Source organism: Agelaius phoeniceus, chromosome 5, assembly GCF_051311805.1.
Source record: "Agelaius phoeniceus isolate bAgePho1 chromosome 5, bAgePho1.hap1, whole genome shotgun sequence".
Classification (NCBI taxonomy): Eukaryota; Metazoa; Chordata; class Aves; order Passeriformes; family Icteridae; genus Agelaius; species Agelaius phoeniceus.
The window spans coordinates 11,787,242-11,807,224 of NC_135269.1; the positions used below are offsets into that span (position 1 = coordinate 11,787,242).

General features: G+C 40.4%; 1 protein-coding gene across 5 annotated transcripts in view; it reads left to right on the plus strand.

The window, feature by feature from the left end:
- Positions 1-19,983, plus strand: part of FGD4 (FYVE, RhoGEF and PH domain containing 4) — a 106,504-nt gene that overhangs the window by 49,290 nt on the left and 37,231 nt on the right. For 3 of the 5 annotated variants that reach the window (XM_054631984.2, XM_077178315.1, XM_077178317.1), the window contains exon 2: positions 14,375-14,539. Coding sequence is in view for 1 of the 5 variants with exons in the window: in XM_077178314.1 (XP_077034429.1) it covers positions 470-485; positions 14,375-14,539 (181 nt within the window). In the remaining 4 variants the exon portion in view is untranslated. Of the gene's footprint in view, positions 1-303; positions 486-3,330; positions 3,464-14,374; positions 14,540-19,983 lie in introns of those variants that run through there. The other 2 variants (XM_077178314.1, XM_077178316.1) reach the window with 2 other exon arrangements.

Below are 19,983 nucleotides of genomic sequence, written 5' to 3' on the forward strand. Positions count from 1 at the left end.
CAAACAGAAAAATGTGCTAACTTGTCCTTTAACCTTGATGCTGCTTTAGTTTCAAACAGCAACACAATGAATAGTAACAAAACTTTCATAGTGGCTGAGGTATTAGACAAAACAACTTACAGCAGTCCCTCCTTCTCCTCCTCCTCCTCCTCTCTCTAGCAGTTTGTACGTTACATAAGCAGATTTCTTTGTTTTTCCTCTTTCCTCGTGAACAGACTTCACTCTTTTCTCTAAGCAGACTGGTTTGCTTACGCCTCTCCCCCCAGCACAGGCTGGCCCTCCGAGAGGAGGAGCATCCTGTGCCTGAGCCCCAGCATGTGAACTGTGAGCACAAACCGAGCATCTGAGGAGAACTCCTTTCTGGCAACTTGTAGGGCTTGTCAATGGGATAAATGTGAGCCTCTGGTAGGGTCACTGCCATTGCAAAAGCAGTTCCTCGTGCAGTGGTACTGGATTACGTTTGCAAACAATGTCTTCTGAACCAGGTAAGGCTGACCGGGATGCTCCTGGCAAACTTTATTCTCTTCAAGGCTTGGGGTGTGTTGGCGTCCAGAGACACCAAGAGTTAAACTCTCTCGTCTGAGGCAAATAAACTGGTGAACATCAGCTGCCTTGTGATGCAATACAGCTGGAATGCTCTGGTGGATTTTTCCTCCTATTTGCAGTAAATGAGCTTGAAGTCTCCTGAACTGACTGCCTGATACATCTGCCACACCAATAACCCCGCTGCTTTGGGCTTGTTTTGCTGCTGCTTTCACCCGCTCAGGACTTTATTAAAAGCCAGTCTGTTTTTTGGTGTTTCTAAGTGGTTTCAGTTCCTGGTTCATTTCCCAGATTCACTGAGCTATGTTCATAACTGTAAGGTTTCTATAGGACATATCTATAAGAATTATGGATATCTTATTACCTTTAAGATTTATATCCTGCTTAAGATTTATATCCTTGTTTTAGGAAGTAGGTATACACTCATGACTTATACCCAGCTTTTCACCTATAATCTCTCAATAATCCATTTAACTGATACTTATGCTACACTTAATATACAGAATTTGCTTCCAGAATTTAAAAAAAAGCCCACCTTTTATTGCGCCATCCAGTGAAAGGTTTGGATTTTTTCCATTGTATGCTTGTAAATGGGTTTTAAAGAATACTATTAAAAATATTGCTTTACTTCTGAGTGCATTTTTCAGTTCTGAGAAGAATTCAGCTTGGGGTAAGTTCTGTCAAAAGGTATATCCAACCCTAACACTTAATGTAAAACAGCAGATATTCTGAATTAGGTTTTTCACAGAGAGATGGGTGAAGCTGATCTGTGGAAGGTTTGGGTTTAGCATGCCAGTCTCCCTCTCTGGAAAGCCCTCTGAGGCTAAAGAGAGGGAAGGAAGTTACTGGCAGAGTGAGTTTGAGATTTGCTAGAGAAGCTCAGAGTAGATGCAAATAGTTCTACCCATTTCTCCTGATTTCAGTACTTGTGGGTATCTCCTTTTTTAGGGGGGTACAAAGAACGCTTGTTTTAAAAAAGTGTATTTGCTTCTTATCTTTTATGAGCAAGTTTGAAACTGCCCTTTCCCCTCTAGCATTTAATAATCAACTAAAAGGATGGGAATCACAGCTTTCCTCCCACTCCTTAAATACCATCTTGTTGTATCCAGAGAAGAATTTACATGTGGATCTAGGAAACTTTCTTTCCTTGATCTTTCCCTGATCTCTCTCCTAAGAGCTGTTTTCTAATGTGTATCCTTTTCCTGTAAATGTGACAGGAAGCCTTACGGATCTTTCAGGAAGGATAATGTGGTGTTATAACCACTATTTCCTCTTTCCCTTTGGCTTGCTTTCAGTCTGCAAAGGCCTAGGCCTACAGAATCTTACATGTAACAGTGGCAGTCTGAAGGTCAAATAGAGTGGTGAAGCTGTGACATTTGGGGGTTTTTTCAGATTAACTATGTGATGCACAAATAAATTTTTACAAGATTTAAGGTGAGGTAAATTATACTATCAGGTGTAGGAGACCTATGGATATAGACAGTGCACAGAGAAAGGGTGACAGCAAATAATTCCAGTCTGTGTGGGTTTTAAATCAAGTGGACAGATATCCCTGTATCCCCCTAAACAGTGTCAGAGAAGCAGTGATTCTCTTGCTGAAGCGTTGGCTGCCTCCAGTTTGAAACACAAAGAAATCCTTCCAGTGCTGACTGCTAGGACTGAGTGAGAGGGCAAAAGGAGGGACAGTACCTACAGGAAGTATAAACTCACATAGCAGTTCATTCATTGTTATCACCATGGGCAGTTTGGGCTGTTGAGTGTCTGCAGGTACCTGAGCAAAGCTGTTTTTCCAAGCACTAAAGGCCACAACAAATATGTAGAATGTACCTTTCCTGGAGTATTGATGTTTTTGAAGACTCAAACTTTATAGATTTATCTTCTTTTAGTAGTAGCATTCACTATAAGGGAAAAAAACTGATTTCAAGCCATGCCTTTTCAAAGGGTCATTGATACCATGACTCAGAAGTCAACAGGGGCTCCAGTGTTTTCATTAGTGCCACCATTATGCTTTTCTTTGTGCCTGCAGCACTGAATCTTATGTTAGTCTTCTACGTGATACGTGCTGTATAAACAGAAAATGTCTGTTGGTTTACACCAATGCTTGTAAACCCAGTGTATTTGTTGAGTCTTTACTAAAAATTCAAAATATTTATGCAATTCTCCTCTCTCTCTCCCCTTCTGCCCTGGGTTTATAAATATTATAAAACAAAGAAGTAAGTTTCTTCATTGTTAAGAGTTTGGAATTTTAATGCCCGTGTATTTCTTACAGTTTGACAGGTAATGCTTGACCTTGAGAAGGACAGGTGGTCAGGAAAAACAGTATTTCCTTTACATTGCCATAAGATATGTAATGCATTATGATTACTCTTGCTTGCCTGTGAAAACCCCCTGCAGTCATGACCCTCCACTATAAAAAAAGGAAACAAAAAGAAGGGGAGGCAACAGCTGGTTTACGTCATGTGAGGTGGAGAGGGATTGGAGTATTGCCAAACGTTGTATTCAAAAAGAAATTAAATGCTTAACCTTAAACAAATGTTACTTTTATGAGTAATTTCGTAGAGTTTATTTGCTCTCTGTTTTGGAAAACTTTTTTCCCCATCATGCAAACCGTCCACTTTTATTAGTGGCTATTACAATGCTCTTTCTACTGATGCCAAGAGCTGAGGCTCTAAGGACAGCACTAAATATTACATAGGAGTGAGCAGCATTCTGTTGGGCTGCAGTTTTGAGAGCAGCTCAGTGATCCAGTGGGCAGCTGCTGCCAGGAGGCTGCCAGGTCCCTTCCTGGAGCTCTTGGGCTCACCCAGAGCCAGCTCAGCTCTCTCCCACTGTACAAAACTCTGGTGTAAAAGCCGCATCTGCTCGCCTGGGAGCTGTGCGGGCTTACCCTGACCTGGAGAGAAACCCAGCGAGCTCTGGGGTGGGTAAGAAGGGAGCAGTGGGAATTCCAGGGATGTGGTGGGATGGGAAGGCTGGAACTTCTCATCTTGGTGGGGGCTGCTCACTCTGGGCTAGCTGCAGTTTGGGTGGGAACAGCCTTTTTTTGGTCTGTCCTGGGGCCTTCGAACATTTGTGTTTTGAAAGGTTGCACATCCTTGAGGTGTTTTGGACAAAACTTCAGCCATTTCAAATTTTTTTCTCTTCTTGAAGTCTAGTTGGGCTTAGTGTATTTTTTACATTACATTCCTTTTTTTTTTTTTTTAATAGCGTTTTTCTCTCCATTTGCATACTCAAAGATAAATATTCATAGGAATATTAAGCTTTTTGGAACAGTATGATAAATTTTCAAGTTTGCATGGAAACAAGATGTTTGAATTCTCCAGCTTTTTATAAGTTTTAAGAAATGACATTCAAAATTCATCATACAGTTGTTGTTTTTCTTATTTTTTATTTAACATGTAAGATTTTAAATGGAGGTCTAGAAAAGAGAGAAGAGAGAACTAAACAATAGAATACTTTTGAATTTTAATCTCTCAGCCTGTTCAGAGCATGAAGTGTAAAGCTGTTTCATCTGTATAATGTTCAAGAGGCAAATGCATTCATGTGCAGGTCTGTTAACCTGGAGTGAATTCTGGACAAAGAGAGCTCATTTCTGGCAATTAAGGGCTAAGGGATTTTTTTTCTCCATTTGGATTCCAGGCAACTTGTATTTGGCTTCCTTACATAAGGATGATCATGAGCCAGTGGGTTACTGTGAAGTGGTGATTGGTTTCTTGTTCCTTACGGAAAGGGGGTGATGTAAAAGCTGGCATAATTATGGTAGGCTTTAAAGAGACTGGACAAGGAAGGTCCTTCCTGAATGATTACACAGGAAGGCTCTAAATGCACTTAAACGAGGCTTTTTGTAGCTATTCTTCACTTTTTTTCCCTCAACCAGGTCAAAAGCAGGAAGCACTTGAATTCTTGTGAAGTGTCCAGCTTCGGGTTCTTTATATTTCTGGTTTGGTGCAGCGAGCATTCCCTGGGAGCTGCTTGTTTGGGAGCTGATGGTTGTTAATGACTTGGCAGGGAGGCTGGAGCCCCTGGGGAGCCGGGCTTGGGGAGGAAGGCAGCGGCCATGGAGCGGCCGTGGTGCTGCACCGCTGGGGCCCCAGCGCTTCTCAGCATCCCCACCTTCCTCTTTATCATAAAGTTCACGGGTGTACATTCACTTGTAACCTTTCATGTAACAGGAAGCAGTGCCTGGTGGCCTGTTGTAGTGCTATTGTGCAGTTAATACCCTGCTGCCTGTTCTATAATTAGAGCATATTTCAAGCCATCCGTTTTTAGATAATGTTTGTTTTTATTATTGTTTTCCCTTTCTATCCCTACTGCCTTCTCCAACCACACTGAGATGTGATTCAATAAAATCAGTTTTACCTAGTGGCTACTTGCTTCTGGAAAGAGAATCTTGTATTCCTTTCCCTATCAGTAAATTTGCGTCTTTGCCCAAGCTCCAGTGCATCTAAGGTGAATGAAAGCATGGAACTGGCTGCTTTATTTTTTGGGCAGGGTTACATTTCTGATGGCTTAACTTTCCCAGACCACATCCTGAGGCTAGATGGGTGCCAACACTGGTGCACACAAAGTGGTGGGAGCGGGCAGCCAGGAGGAGGGAGGGAGGGAGGGGAGTGGGTGGAACAACTTGTGTCCGTGACAGCTGGCTGCTGGATGAGCCCTGCGCTGTCAGACGCTGGCAGGACACAGGGACTGCCTCAGCAGCTGGATCAGGGAAACAGTTTCCATCTATCAGTGATAATTTTATTGACTTGTATTGAGTAATTGACTTCTTTCTGGATCTTTGCCTGTTCTGCATTTTGGATGTACTATATTATGTATTTATTTCTTTAAATTACTTCAATGTGCCTGTATTTTACAACTTCTGCCCAGATCTTCTGCAATAATACATCAGTTACAGTTTCAATCTTCTGGAATTAGATACTTTATTTTTTTTCCACTTTGGGTCTGTGGGGGCTTTTTGCTTGGGCTTGTTTAGCATCCTGTTTCTAAAAATGCTTTCTTTTAGTCCTTTTATCTACAGAAATAGCTGATTTCATGTCTCAAAGCATATGGATAGTTTCCAAAATAGCTCTGAGTCGAGATGAAATAACTTTTCAGATAACTGGGCAGAGAACAAGATTGAAGTGTCAGTGACTTGTTAGAGAAGTTTAGAAGCAATGAATACTGTGCAAAATCATGAAATTTGTAGTTAGCTCAAATTTCTCTAAGCACACTGATATTTTATAATGGCTTATGAATTATAGAAGGGGAGGTCTTACTGTCACTGTCTGAGTAATCCCTGCACTTGCCTGGTAAGTATATGCTAATGAATCCTCTTGAATTATTCCAGTGATTTGTATGAGATAGTCAGATGTATTTTCCCTTCAGCTGACCCCAGTATTGCAGGTGCTTTCCTTAATATGAAGTTAAATTGGGCTGCCCAACATGGTGTTGTACTGTTTATCTAATATATAATAAAGAAGAAAATAAATCATCCTAAAAGTCGACAAATAAAGTGAAAAAAACCACCAGGTTCAATGTAACAACCCTTGCCCAGACAAGTGATACTTCTGTGATCAGTAAATCTGTTTTTACAAATGGGGTGTCTTGTTTAGTAAATAGGAGCTTGGGGCACTTAGTAAGTGATGATTGCCATCTGTGCAGAATATGCTGGTGACATAAACTTAGTGAAAATTTTCATTGTTGCATAAAATAATAGTTGAGCAGATACTGCTCACCTCATGCAGCTCTGTGGAGAAAACTAAAATGAAAAAATAATTCTGGGAAAATGTGGAGGAGGCGTATCCTGTCAATCTTTTCTTGTGGTAGGGTTCATAATCAAAATGACTATTAATGCAGTAGGAACTCCAGAGAGCCACACAAAACTTGCTCAAGCCCTTCCTCATTGAACATGAAGGAATCTGTAAAGAGAGCATGGGATAGGGAGGAAGTGCCCCCAGATACAGAACTCCCCAGTGCTCCCATTACCTCATGGGGGAAGGGGTTGACAGATGTGGTCAGGGCCCTGCTGCAACTTTGTGAAATGCAGTCATGTGAGAAGCAGCTCTGGAGCTGAAAGTTGCCATCATGAATTATGGCACTGGCAAAAGGCAGTGCTGGCAAGGAGGGAGGAATTACCTAAAGCTTCCTGATGCAGAAATGAGACAGTAACAGCAGGGCAGCTGACTTGGGCTACAGGGACAACTTGCCCTGCCTATTCCTGGAGTGATGGAGCTGATGCTTCTCATTGTACCCATTTTCTTTCTTGCTTTGTGGCTTTGGATCCTGTGGTTCTTAGCTACATGAAGTTCATGGTACATGGCTGTAGGGGCAGGATCTGTATTCGCTTGTAAGACTTGTCATCGTAATAAAAGCAAAGAAAAAATATTGTCCAAATCTGCTGAAAGATTTTGACATTATTTCATGAAACACAAACCTTGAAAAGTCTCTACAGGTAAAAGAATACTATTGCATATTTTCTCTCTAGCCTTTGTGCTTGATAATATGTTTTCAAAGGCTAAAGTGAAAACAAGGCTTTGAGGGAACATATTGTAATACAGGAACTAAGTATGTGGAAGAGGAGTAATTTATTCCTCTGAACAGAACTCCTTGCACTCGGAACTCTCCCTTCAGTCATGTGTTTCTGGAGATGTGGTTTGAACATTTATTTTCTCTATGTACTTAAGAAACCCCCATTATTCATTAAATAGCTGATGAACTATTCCACCATCAGCAAAACCATTGTCACAGTGTGTACAAGTGTAGGTGAATAATAAAAACCTCAGTGAAGCAATGGTGTTGTTTGGCAGAGGACCTCAGTCATATAAGCTTCTACTTCCAAACTACAATAATTTGAAGTTCTGTACAGTGCTTTTTGTTTTATTGGAACAGCATCAGCGGTGCATGTTATATTATTGTGCTAATCCGAAATTGAAACAAATGCTGAAAGGTAATCCCATTAATTGTTGACTCATTTTAATAAGACTCCCAGCAGATGAGCAGGTTGGCCTGCAAGGAAATGATTATCAGAGCCAAAAGAACAAAGATTGCAGCCAGACAGGACAACAAAGTGAAGGACACTGAGTCTGCCTCCTGTAGCCAGCATTGGCAGGACATTTGTAGTGACTGTGAATTCACCATTCAGTTCCTTGCTCTGTGTGATTCACTGCATGCTGAGACTGAGATCAGGGGATTACTGATAAATCTTATTTAGTTAATATTTTGGTACTTCATCTTAAAGCTTGGACTTTATAATCTTGAATTTGTAACTTTAAATATGTATTCAACTTAAAAGTGGTGGCATCCATAGCAACTCCATCTTTTTGGTAGAAATTACTGAAAGTTCTATTTCAGTCTAGAAATGAAAGTTGCCATCAGATAGATGCATGATTTCTTCCAACCAAAACAACTGTAATGCTTGGCAAAACATGGGAAAAGCAGCATGGAATGAGCAAGTCTCCTAAATACCTGCAAATTAAACCGATGCAGTAATGTCTCATCTTAGACCAAGTAGGTATGGGAACATTTGGTATTGGGTTCTGTCACTGATGCTCTACACAACCCTCCTCAGTTTATTAAAAATGAAACTATTTCAGAAGTTGTTTCTTCTTTTAAAATAATTTGGGTGTTGTCCACACTTGCTGTAGTTCTTGCTGAAGTTTCTTTCACTTTTCCTTCTGTATTGCTGCTCTGTGTATTTGTTGCCAGTGGTTCACACACTGTTGTGCATACCACAGTCTGGAAACCTTTGCTCTCTGTTACTAAGTAAGGTACCATATCTACCAAGAAGTTAAATATTTTCTGGTTCTTGGCAAGTATCATATAGCAAGTATTTGGTCTGACATTTTGAAATTCAGTAAGGTTTCCTGTTTAACTTCACTGTCACATGTTACAAGTGCATTCACAGGGGTCATTAAACTACAAGAGCAGCAGTATTTATATACTTTTTGCAATCTACAATTTATATCTACCATATTCACTTGAAGATTTATTTACTCCATCCAGAAAAAGTTGTGAGAGGCAGGTAATATTGGTTTGGTAGTTCTATTAATGTTTGTATGCAGTGAGATATAGTTTTATATCGTTTAAATCTTTTTTACTCCCAGAAAATGGTCTACCTTCTTCTGTTGAACTAAGAATATTTTTGCCTGTGTCTGAGGAATAGCTCTGCAAGGAAAAAACCCTACATTTTTGCATTTTGTCAGCATAGGTATCTGAACTAATCCTTTAAAAGAACCTGATCTGCCCCCTATACTTTGCCAAGATTCCATTTTTCAAAGATAATTCTAAACCATCTGTTATTTGCTATTTATTTTTCTGGCCAGCACCTTCTTGCAGGAAGAAAACTAATTTATTTGGTGAGACAGCCCTCCTGACTTCAGCAAAAGTTATTTTTTTCTCTTTTTGCAGTGTTTGGTTGTCAGCTATTTACAATATTTCAGCAGTGTCTCACCACAGTAAAGGCTGGCCTGATGTTTAACCTTTATAGCTCATCTGCACAGAGCAGAATATCAATGTGGAGTTTCTGCGCTATTCTGCAGCTGAAAACATTCACAATTCTATCACCACTGCAGTGGGAGAGGTGAGGATGTATCAAAGCACAACTGTGTCATTAACTCGGAATGATAGCTTTTAATAGGAATTGGAGGAAGGAAGATTTTTTTTTTTTTCATGAGAGAAATGTTGACTTCCAGACTTCCTACTCTCCTCCTTCACACTCCTAATAATTCTCAGATAATTTGAGCTTAGTCCAGTTGTTATTGACATTGGGTATGCTTCAGCAGTAGAAGCCTCTCAGAAGCATGTGAGCTCCTCTCACAGAAAGGATAAATCTGTGAAGGGGAAGTAGCAGGTTACTTGAGACTTAGGTTTGAGGGCAGGCTTGGACACAGCTGTGTGCAGAATCTGTGACCTCATGTACTGGATGTCTGGCTCAGCCTCAACATGGGGTGCTGTAAGTGAGAAGCTGCTTTGTGCCTTCTTGTTCGTGACCAGGGAGCTGCTGCTCACTCTTGCTCTGCCCTTGCCAGCTCCTGTAGTGTTTGGTGAGTAGGTGGGTGGGTTGGAGTAGTCTCTGGTAGTGTCAGTGCCACTTAGCACTCCTCTGAGCTGGTCAGGAGAATGTCTGGTTTGGTTGCTGTGCCCGAACCGGTGCCTTGGCAGGGTCTATGTGCCGAACACCCATTTCTGTCCAAGGCTGGCAGGAATCGTGAGGCTTTGCATTGGTGTTACATGAAAAGATCCAGCAGTAGAACAGCCACAGCCACTGGGGTAGGTGCCCTTGGGACTTAACACATGGGGCATGCCTAACTATATAATTTAAGAGAAGTCATTTTCATCCTTTAATTTTCCCTCTTGTCATAAGAGATTAATACTTCCCCCATTGATTTTTTTTTTTTTTTACATCCAGAACCACTGCATTTCTTTCATTCAGAATGTATGAACAAGAGTGGGATCACAGTGGCAGTAAAAATTAGTGCTGCAGCAGCAGAGAAGCACTATGTGCTTGCAAGTGGGAATGAAAATAAACATAACAGAAGAGTTAATGGTTTTGAGATTGGCTTATGGAACTGCTGATGGAGGACCCATCAAATACTAAGACATTAGTGTAATCTTCCTGAATATAAATAGGCCATTTTTTAATCTTACTGGCACTTCAAGCTGGCTGGCTGTTTGTCTAAATGTTCATGGATCCAAGTTATTTCTAATTAAAATGCCCTGAAAAAAATATATAATGCATCACCTAGCTTCAAACATACTTGCAGATGCAAGCATGTTTGCAAGCATTCTAGCTTCTCATTTCCTTGCAGATGATAAGCAAAGTAATTAAGTGCTTATCAAATTTGCACTGTTTATTTCTCTTTTCTATTAGCTATTATTACCTCTTTCTCCCTTACACTTCTTAAATCTTTCCCCACTTTTCTCTCCTCTTCAGTGTATTTAATTATTTCTGATTATAAGAGAGGGGGTTTAATCATGTACCAGTCAACACAGCAAGTGGCTGGTAGTATTTGGTCGTGCATGGCATTTCTGACTTCAGGTAAAATTTCTCAGTTTTTATAATTCATGAGAGTAGCTGAAGTGCACAAGCGTTTCTTTAATCAGGTCAGAAATAATCATGATGGGGTTCTACTTCAGCCCAGTAAAAGGTGCAGGTTTTTGCAGCATGTCTGCATTTTTGTATATCTAATGGGACTTTACATTATATTTACGGGGCAACAACTGTATTTTAAAAAGGCAAACTGTGTCACTGCTTACTTAAGCCTCGAGAATTGAGCAGCCCTACTGAAATGCATGCTGCTGATTGTGGAGCAAGTATTTGGGCTGTTTTGGGCTTTTGTTGTGACATAATGTATCATTGTATATACACTTGAATACAATACACTAGATAAAGGAATTTTCACCACAAGTTTGTGTTTCTGCCACAATTTTATTGTCTGCATCACCTGGCAGGTGCTATTGTTCATATATTGTTCATATATTGTTCATTATCATTGCCTAGAAACTAGGGCTCAGATTTCCACAGGTCTTAAAGGATGTTCTTTGCCCAGAGAATTTTCAGTTTTGCATAGAAATATGCCATGGATAGATCTGTTGCCTTTTACCATTCCGGCTTTACATGGCTTGAGGATGTGACACAATTAACAAAATCACTAGTTTGAAATATATGTTAAATGTCTGCAGCATGTCCATCTTGAGCAAACATGGCTCCCAGAGGGGAAGGAGGATTTGTTTAATGGCTTGCACAACGATAACAAATTTGAAGTCACTCTATTTCCCCACAGCCCCATGTGCTGAGTTGTTGGTGTGAAGACAGAGCACATCTTGAATGAGAACACTTCTTGTAGCTTTTGTTTCCTGTAAACAGTTGCAAAAATCCCATTCTAGAGAAGTGCTCTTTTCTGTTGCTTGTGGTACTGTTCTGTCTTACAGTGGATGACCTTTACAAAATGGCTTTTGCCCACTGAATGCAACTAATATTGGCCAGTCTAGTGGGGACCATGGGATGCTGACAACAAAATTGGTTCTTAAGGCCACCTACTATTTTTGCATTAAAGATTTTTTTTCAGCTGTTGCTGTTTTTGCTGGACTTTGCATTAAGGCAGTGTGTGTGCATGTGTAAACCAAGTGGAATGAAAGTCTGAACAGCTGCTTGAGGAACTGGGGTTGTGCTGAAATGATCTTATCAGGCAGGTCTAAAGAAGGGCTGCTGCTGCTGAGAGGAGCTGTCCTGTCCCTTTCCAGCCATATTCCCAGCTGTTCCCTTGTGCAAGCAGCAGTGCTGGGGCAGCTGTGAGGTCAAACCCACCCAAAATGCATTCCAGCTTCCACCTGCCCCATTTCTGCTGCTCGTCTCACAGTGCAGTGCAACAAGGGCTGGTGCTGGCCCAGGGGAAGGAGTAGCCAGAAGCAGAAGCTGGGGCAGAAGGTGACAAGGAGGGGGGGACCGTGGCTGACCACAGAGCAGCTCTATTCTCAGCAGCAGCTCTGTTTGACTGGGCGTTATGTGATTGTGAGTGATAACCTTCAACAGGTGTGAATGCCTTGATAAAGATGTGCGTGCAAAGCAAATTCCCATTCTGGCCACAGCAGAACCTCATTTTCTTAGGAAATCCTTATAATAAATAAGGTAATATTTTGATGGAGATTTTTAGCCTTGGCCTGAGCAGTTCACACAGCAGTGGCCCTTACTGAGCTGCACTCTGGGAGCTGTGGATTTTGCAGCATGTTGGCTGACAAATCTGCAAACCAATCAGTTTTTAGTAAAGTCTAAGCTTTCACACTTTGACCCTCATTCCAATCTTATAACCGATCTGAATATAGATTTATAAATTGTGTGCAATTGCCTACCCAATTTATACAACCTACTGACCCCACAGGAGTTACTCTTAAATTTGTTTCTGAATTTAGAATTGTCCATTTAGAGTGCAAACTGCAACATTTGTAGCAGTATTTGTATGGGATTCTGTAAGAGAGGGAAATCCAGCCAGTCAGCTCTTAAGTGGAGACAAGGAAAACTTGCTGGTCCAACTCCCTGTACCATCAGCTTGGTCTTTCTAAGAGCTTTCAGAACTCCCACCCCCAGGAGAGACAGATATGGCTCAGATATAGCCTATACTTGTTGGGCTTTGAGGAATGCTGTGGGACAGAGCTCTCAGTGCTGCAGTACAACACAACTTTTTGTGGATGGGAGTGACACCAAAGGAAACAGAGTCAAGCAATCTCTGCCTGAGATTACAGGCATCTGAGACCTTGCTGCTGGAGTGGGGGACCTGTTAGATTATCCTCATCACTCTGGAACAGCCCCCTTTATGTTCTGGGGAGATCCCTTGCTGCTTGGATGAACTAGAAGAGGGGAAGATGCTGTGCTGCTGCTGTGGGTGTTGTGCATGTGTTATCACCGAGTACTGGGGCTTTGGTAGCACGGATTGTTGATCTCACCGTGGACCTCTGCAGGAATCTGTGTTGGTAGAGGCAGCCTCTGGGTGCAAGGCTCAGTGTTCAACAGGAAAAATAGGCTTCCAGGAAATAAAGAATAAATACTTGAAGGTACTGTTGGAATCCAGAAAATGCTGAAGAATCATTAAGCAGCATAGAGCAGTAGTTGTAGTATCCTTTTCCTTTGCTGTTCTAATTCTAATTCTACAGGCTTGGCTGTAGCTAGGGGTGGGCGGACTTTGCAGTGGGAGAGGAAGTTGGATGGGACCAGAGGGTCCAAACTCTGCAGAGGAGTTGTTGTTCAGAAGATATAGGAGGATCACCTTATGAAATGGTTGAGTGGGTTTTGGATTTGCTTTTTACGGTAACATGCAAAAAAAAAAAACCCAGCAAAGGCAAGAAAATAGAAAGGGTGGTAAACAACAGGAAATAGAGATGCAGAAACTCTACCCTAATATTTTTTATTTAAATGAAAGTAATTATGACAACACCACAATAATTGATAAATGGGCTTTCCTCCTTTTCCTTGCTCCTCCCACAAAAATGTTCTGAAGTATTTTGGATTCAGAGGTAAATGAATATTGACCTAAGTGACATCTCAAAGTCCTTCATACTATCCTTTCAGGTTTTTGATTGTGTTCAGAGAACCAATTTCTTTTAAGCCAGAAAACTAGAGTGCATGGTTTTGGCCTTCATAATTCCCATTACTTACTGTAATAAGTGCTTTTATTACAGTTTCCATTGTTTGAATATGTTTTACTTTATATTTTCTTCCACATTTCTTATCAATAACAGCATATTGATCCTATGAATGAGAAAATGAGAATAAATTCCATTCAGCTAAGAAAGAATTTGTCTCTGGCTTTGTGCTGTGCTCTTTTTCTCTTTTTTTTTTTTTTTTTTTTAATGCTTATAAGAGGGCCCTTTACTACCAAAAAAGACACAATTAGTTTAGCTGACTTTTGGATCCTTCCACCGAGTAATTAAATAAGTGTTCTGAATATATAGCATTTCGTACACATTTTGAATACAGAAATAGAATAGATGAACTAAAATCAGAACTGATCCAGTTCTGTTGAACAAGCAACAATTCAAATGGGAAAAATGTCTGTTGGATATTGTCATGTTCCTGTAGAAGAGCTTAGGCTAATCATGGTGGAAATATATTCTTCATATCCAACCCTTCAAGGTTTAATCAACAGAATAAATTTCAGTGAAAGGCAAAGAGGGTTTTTAGGATGAGACACTTTAAATATTTTAATAGTCTCTGTAGGGAGTTGTGAGCATTCTAATAAATGTTCTTGTAGTCATTCTAGCCTATACTCAGTCCTGTTTCTTACTTTTGTGTGTATTTATACTTTTATTTAATTATACTTATTTTATATATAACTACTTGTGTGTATTTATTTTCCAGGCAGCAGCATCTGTCCAAAGCCCTTGATACTGTCCAGAGCTTGTGCAGCGGGTGCCACAGCCAGGCTGGTGGAGCAGAATGTCCGCTACGAAGCGGCTCAGGGAATAAATGGAAGTGTGCCACTCAAACAGTCCCCACGCTCAGCTGCAAGTCCAAAGCCACAAGGTAAGTGCTCTGCAATATTTTTCTTAGGGAAGTTGTTCTCTTGGACTTCTGAGAGCAGCAGAGCGCCTTGAGAGAATTGTATTTGAAAGAGAGAAAACCATGGGGCATAAGCTGGCTGCTGAAATACAAATGTTCTGTAAATGCCTTGTGATTCTGTAATTCCTGGCTTATTTTTCAAAAGTCTTGCTGTATTTGAGCTGGGAGGTTTGGACACTATTTTTAAACTGGAGTGTTTGACAGTCTGGCTTCAAGGCAAGTGTGGTGGGAAGATATTCAGGGTCTTTGGAGTTCTAGCAGAGATTGAGAGAAGCCTTCCTGCAGGAGTATGTGGAAAGATGGGAACTTCATGTTTGTGCACCAAAAGCTGACAGTAATATATACAGACTAGAATTAGATCTCCTTTCTCTCTGTTTCTGTCCATAAATATCTTTACTTTTAAAAGCAAAATAGTATATAGTAAATAGTATAATAGTATATAGTAAATATTGTGTGTATATATATAGTATAATAGTATTTATATATACCTATGTGTATATATAGGTATATACCTATATACCTATATGTACCTATATATACACCTATATGTATATACCTATGTGTATATATAGGTACATATAGGTATATACCTATATACCTATATGTACCTATATATACCTATTTATATATATATACCTATATAGAAAAATATATATGTATATATAAAGTATATATACACACTTTATATGCATATATGTATAATCATACATATATAAAATCACTATTTATATTGACTCAAACCATTTTTTTATGTGGTCTTCTCAGTAATATTGTTGATTCTGCTGTGGCTGATCACAGCTAAGAGTCACTACGTTCCAGAAATCTTGATTTCAAATCAAATCTGGACTGCTATCTTTTAGAGGTGACATGTAATGGGAACTTTGATTATTTTAGAAGTTTAAAAAAAAGTGAGTTTTGAAAACATAAATCACAGTGCTGCTCAGTGCATTGGATTCTGAGACACAGTGCTCATAAGACAGAAATGAGAATTACTTATGGAAAACCAGATGTGGAGAGCTGACCCCGGCTGAATGCCAGGTACCCACCAAAGGTGTTCTGTCACTCCCATCTTCAAATGGACAGGGGAGAGAAAATATAACAAAAGGCTTCTGAGTTGAGGTAAGGACAGGGGGAAGATCACAAACTGATTACTGTCATGGTGAAAGTGTTGAATTTATTATTAACCAAAATCAGAACAGGAGAATGGTAAGCAAAACAAATCTTTAAAACATCATCCCCAGGTTCTGTGTCCTTTCCCCAGGGGCAGGGGGAGATGGGAAGGGGGGTTCTGGTCAGCTCAGCACAGGCTGTTTCTGCCACTGCTCAGGCAGGGACTCAGGAGTCCCTCCCCTGCTCTAGCTCAGGGTGCCCCCCATGGGAGAGAGTTCAGTTCTCCATGAGCTTCTCCAGCCTGTGTCCTTCTGTGTGCTACAGCTCTTCATGAGCTGCACCAGCATGAGTGGAGGGTGCAGCCTTTCAGGCACAGCCTGCTCCAGCATGGGTCCCCCACCAGGTCACAAACCCAGGCAGAAAGCCTGCTCCAGAGTGGGCTTCTCTCTCTCTGGGTCTGCAGGTCCCTGCCTGGAGCCTGCTCCAGTGTGGGCTTCCCATGGGGTCACAGCCTCCTCTCAGGCATCCATCCCTATGCTCCACCGTGGGTCTCCTCCATGGTGGATCTCTGCAACCCCATGGACCTCCATGGGCTGCAGGGGCACAGCTGCCTCACCATGGGCTGTGGGGGAATCCCAGCTCCAGCACCTGGAGCACCTCCTGCCCCCCTTCTGTACTGGCCTTGGTGTCTGCAAAGTTGTTCCTCCCACATTTTGTCACTCCTCTCTTAGCACAGTCATGTCTGTACAATAACTTTTTTCCCCTCTCAAATGTGTTATCAGAGAGGTGTCACTCCCTTCTCTGATTACTCAGCCTTGGCCAGTGGTGGGTCCCTCCTGGAGCTGGCTGGTATTGGCTCTGTTGGACATGGAGGAAGCTTCTGGCATCTTCTCACAGAAGCCACTTCTGTAGTCCCCCCCAGCTACCAAAAGCTGGTTGCACAAACCCAGTAATAGAGCACATCTAAATCAAATACAGAAACTACAATTACACAGACTCATCATGTAGTGGAGTCAAAAATATCTGTATCACTCAGTGGGAAAATGCACCTTGAAGAATTTTGCATCAGTCCTGAGTTTGTCTTAGAGTTAAGGGCAGGAGGAAATTCTCAGAGGTGTCAAGAAAGTTTTGTTTCCTTCAGGAGAATGAGAGCAAAATAAAGCTGGTTTTTTGTTTGTTATTTGTTTTTACAGAACATTTGCCAGTATTGTTAACTAAACTAAGACTTTTTGCCAGTCATATGTAAACATTACTTATCTGAGGAGCCTTTCTGCACCATTTCCTAGGTCTCTGGAATTAATTCTCTACAGCAAAGGGAACATGTGTTCTTCCTAAGAAAAATATTTTAGAAGTCATTAATGGATAAATAGAAATGTGCTATCAATAAAAAGATTTAAAACCTTTCAAAAACAGAGCCAACACACTTATTATAAAATTTTAGCTATTAGATAAATTAGGAGTTTTATACTATTGGACCCCATTCATTCAAGTTACACAGCTGTTGTTGATCTTTCCTAGCCATGTTTCCTGTTGTTTGTCAATATTGTGTACTCCAAAATGTGCCACAGCCAGGAATAGTGTTGTAGTCTAAGAAATGCAGCTGTGTAGACAAAATTCAATAATACTGTTGTAAATAGTATTTTGTGTCTCCTTTGTTCATGGCTCACTCTCCATTTATTAATATTAAGTATGTGCACCAGATGGAAGTTTTATACTATATCTTTTGTTTGGCTTTTTATTGAATTGAAGCAAAAGAAACCAGAACTAGTGAGAGATGCATTTGGGAGACTAAATGTTCTAAGCAAACTAGGCTGCTCTGGTTTATTGGTTTAAAAGTGGCCGCTATTTTTTTTAAAGAGCTTTCATGCAGAGGTACAAAAATGTTTTTGGTTTATAGCAGCAGGAAACATTTTTCCATATGATTATTCTAGTCATGCAAATACTAAGTGGCCTTTAATAGTGAAAGGAAACAAGATGACAGACCTGAATTGTAATGCCAATGTATTTGGCTGTGGAGGAGCTAACTGCAAAATGACCTTCATCTGACCTACCAAAATAATTAAAATAAGAGATATAAACATGGCTTTGAGGTTGTGTTGTAAGTGTGGTACAGCCATTTTCAGTAAAATTTGCTTTATTAAGGGAAATAGAGCTGTAACATTGAGGAAAAATGTTCAAAATCTTGCACTTCAAGTGAACCCTGTACTTTTGCCTGTACTTGGTCTCTGAGAAGTAGTTCAAGTATTTGGAAACAGTTCACTCAGGGTAGCTAGGTCAAGTCTGTGCACGCAACCCAATATAAAATTCTTTATTTTCATTTTAATTTTTTCCCCCTGGCATTTCAAGGAGTAAAAGACCTGTCTGATACACTGTCAGTAATAGCAGAATTTTTGTTCTCTAATAATTCCTTCCATCAACAAGTCAGCAATTAATGTGTCAGATTTCTGTCTGGAGCAGAGTTTGATTCAGGAAAATCTTCGGAACAAATTTGAAGCAAAGCCTGAAACTGGCTGAAAAGGTGATGAGGGAGTTGAGCAAAGGAATCAGGGCTGCAGAGCAAAGCAGTCAGAGTCTGTGTGTCTGTACCAGCTGTGAGATGTGCTGCTTTGCCTTTGCACCAATGCAGTGCATTCCCTGAAAATGTGGACTAATCCACACTGGAGGAGGTCAGTGGAAATAGCAAAATATGCTACCACATATGAATCCACAAGAGAGAAGCAAATGGTTAAATAATTTGAAATTTGCCCTTACCTTCAAATATTTGAACCTTGCAATAGCAGAGTTCATATAGAGTGACATGTAAAACTTGACTTTTTCTCCCCCTAGTTTCTTCTATTCCTTGCTCTTTGATTCTCTTGCATCAGTTCTTTTATGATCTCAAATTGTTAAATAATGGGCATTGAAACTGCTGTCTGTACCAGGCAGTTTTATTGAAGGATGCAAAATATGTGGAAATGCCAGCACTTCTTCAAAGCAGTGAAGTGCCTCGTCAGTTCAAGACTGTGCAAATTTTTCTAATGAGAGCTTAGGAGTACTTATGAATCTCCTGCTGAGGCTAAAGAGGCATTTTTGTTTGGGTTGGAGGTGAATTTCCACTCCAAAAGTTGGCCTGGTTTGTGCTACTGTGAAATGATTATGATGTAACAGATTCAACACTTAAACTTTGGCATTCAATTTTAGCTGCATATCTGCTGTGTAGCATGAATCCTGCCTTCCTTTCTCAGTTATTATATAGTCTGTGGTTAAAAGTTGACAGTGGCCTGGGCTTAAAAAAGCTGAGAGACCTCTTAAAGGTCTGAGATATAGACTGTAATTCCCTGGCAAATTAAACTTGTACAGTGAAAGGTGAATTGAACTAAAACTGACAGCTGTTCCTAAGCAGACTTCTCCAGTCTTGGTGGTCCTTTAAGAAACCTGCTACAAAGTCTCTTTTATCAACAAAACTAACAAATCCCCAAATTATCTCTGTGAAGAAGACAAATGAGAGAACAAAAGACATCTGATTATTATTGGTCTTCTCTCTTGATATACTATTGAAAGATTCTTCTTGTAGCGTGAACCAAAAATGTGGAAACACACATCTCAAAGAGAAGATTATTTTTTTCTCTCTTTCTGCTGTGTTTAGGTTACTGGTTATTTCATACTGTTCTTAAGAGTATAAATCTTTGGCATCTATTCAGCAGTGCTCATCTGATATTCCTGGTGATGATGGATGACTCAGCCAGGAGAGCTGTAGTTGCTTACCACGGGAACTTTTAACTTCATTTTCATTGAGTCGAGGCATAGCAGCATTTTTAACCATTGAACACATTATACTTTCTAAGACAAGAGATTAATTACCTTTGCTGATGTGCTTTGGAGTCTGCAAAGGTGGTTGTACCTCTTGAGCCATTTATATAGCAATACCTGACATTTCCTTATGTATATATGCAAAGTTGAATGCACAGCCAGGCACTGCAGCATAAATCTTGCTTTTGGCTAGCAGTGTACAGTATCTGCTACCTCAGTATATGGAAGGGTTTTCTTTGGGCAGAATAAGCAGTTCATATCTCCTAATGAGCTCAAAATTCTGCAGTACAGATGCAAGAGTATTTATAGACTCAAACAGAGCTCTGTATTATACAGGTTACTACAATAGGGCAGTCTTTTCTCTTTTTTCCCCTTAAGATCCTTGCTCTGCTCACACTGAAAAATAATCTGATTAAAACAAAACACTACAGAAGTACATTGAGGAGAGAATTAATAGAATTTGCTTTCCATAATCCCTGTTAACAAGGCTGACCTTACAGGAAGGTTTG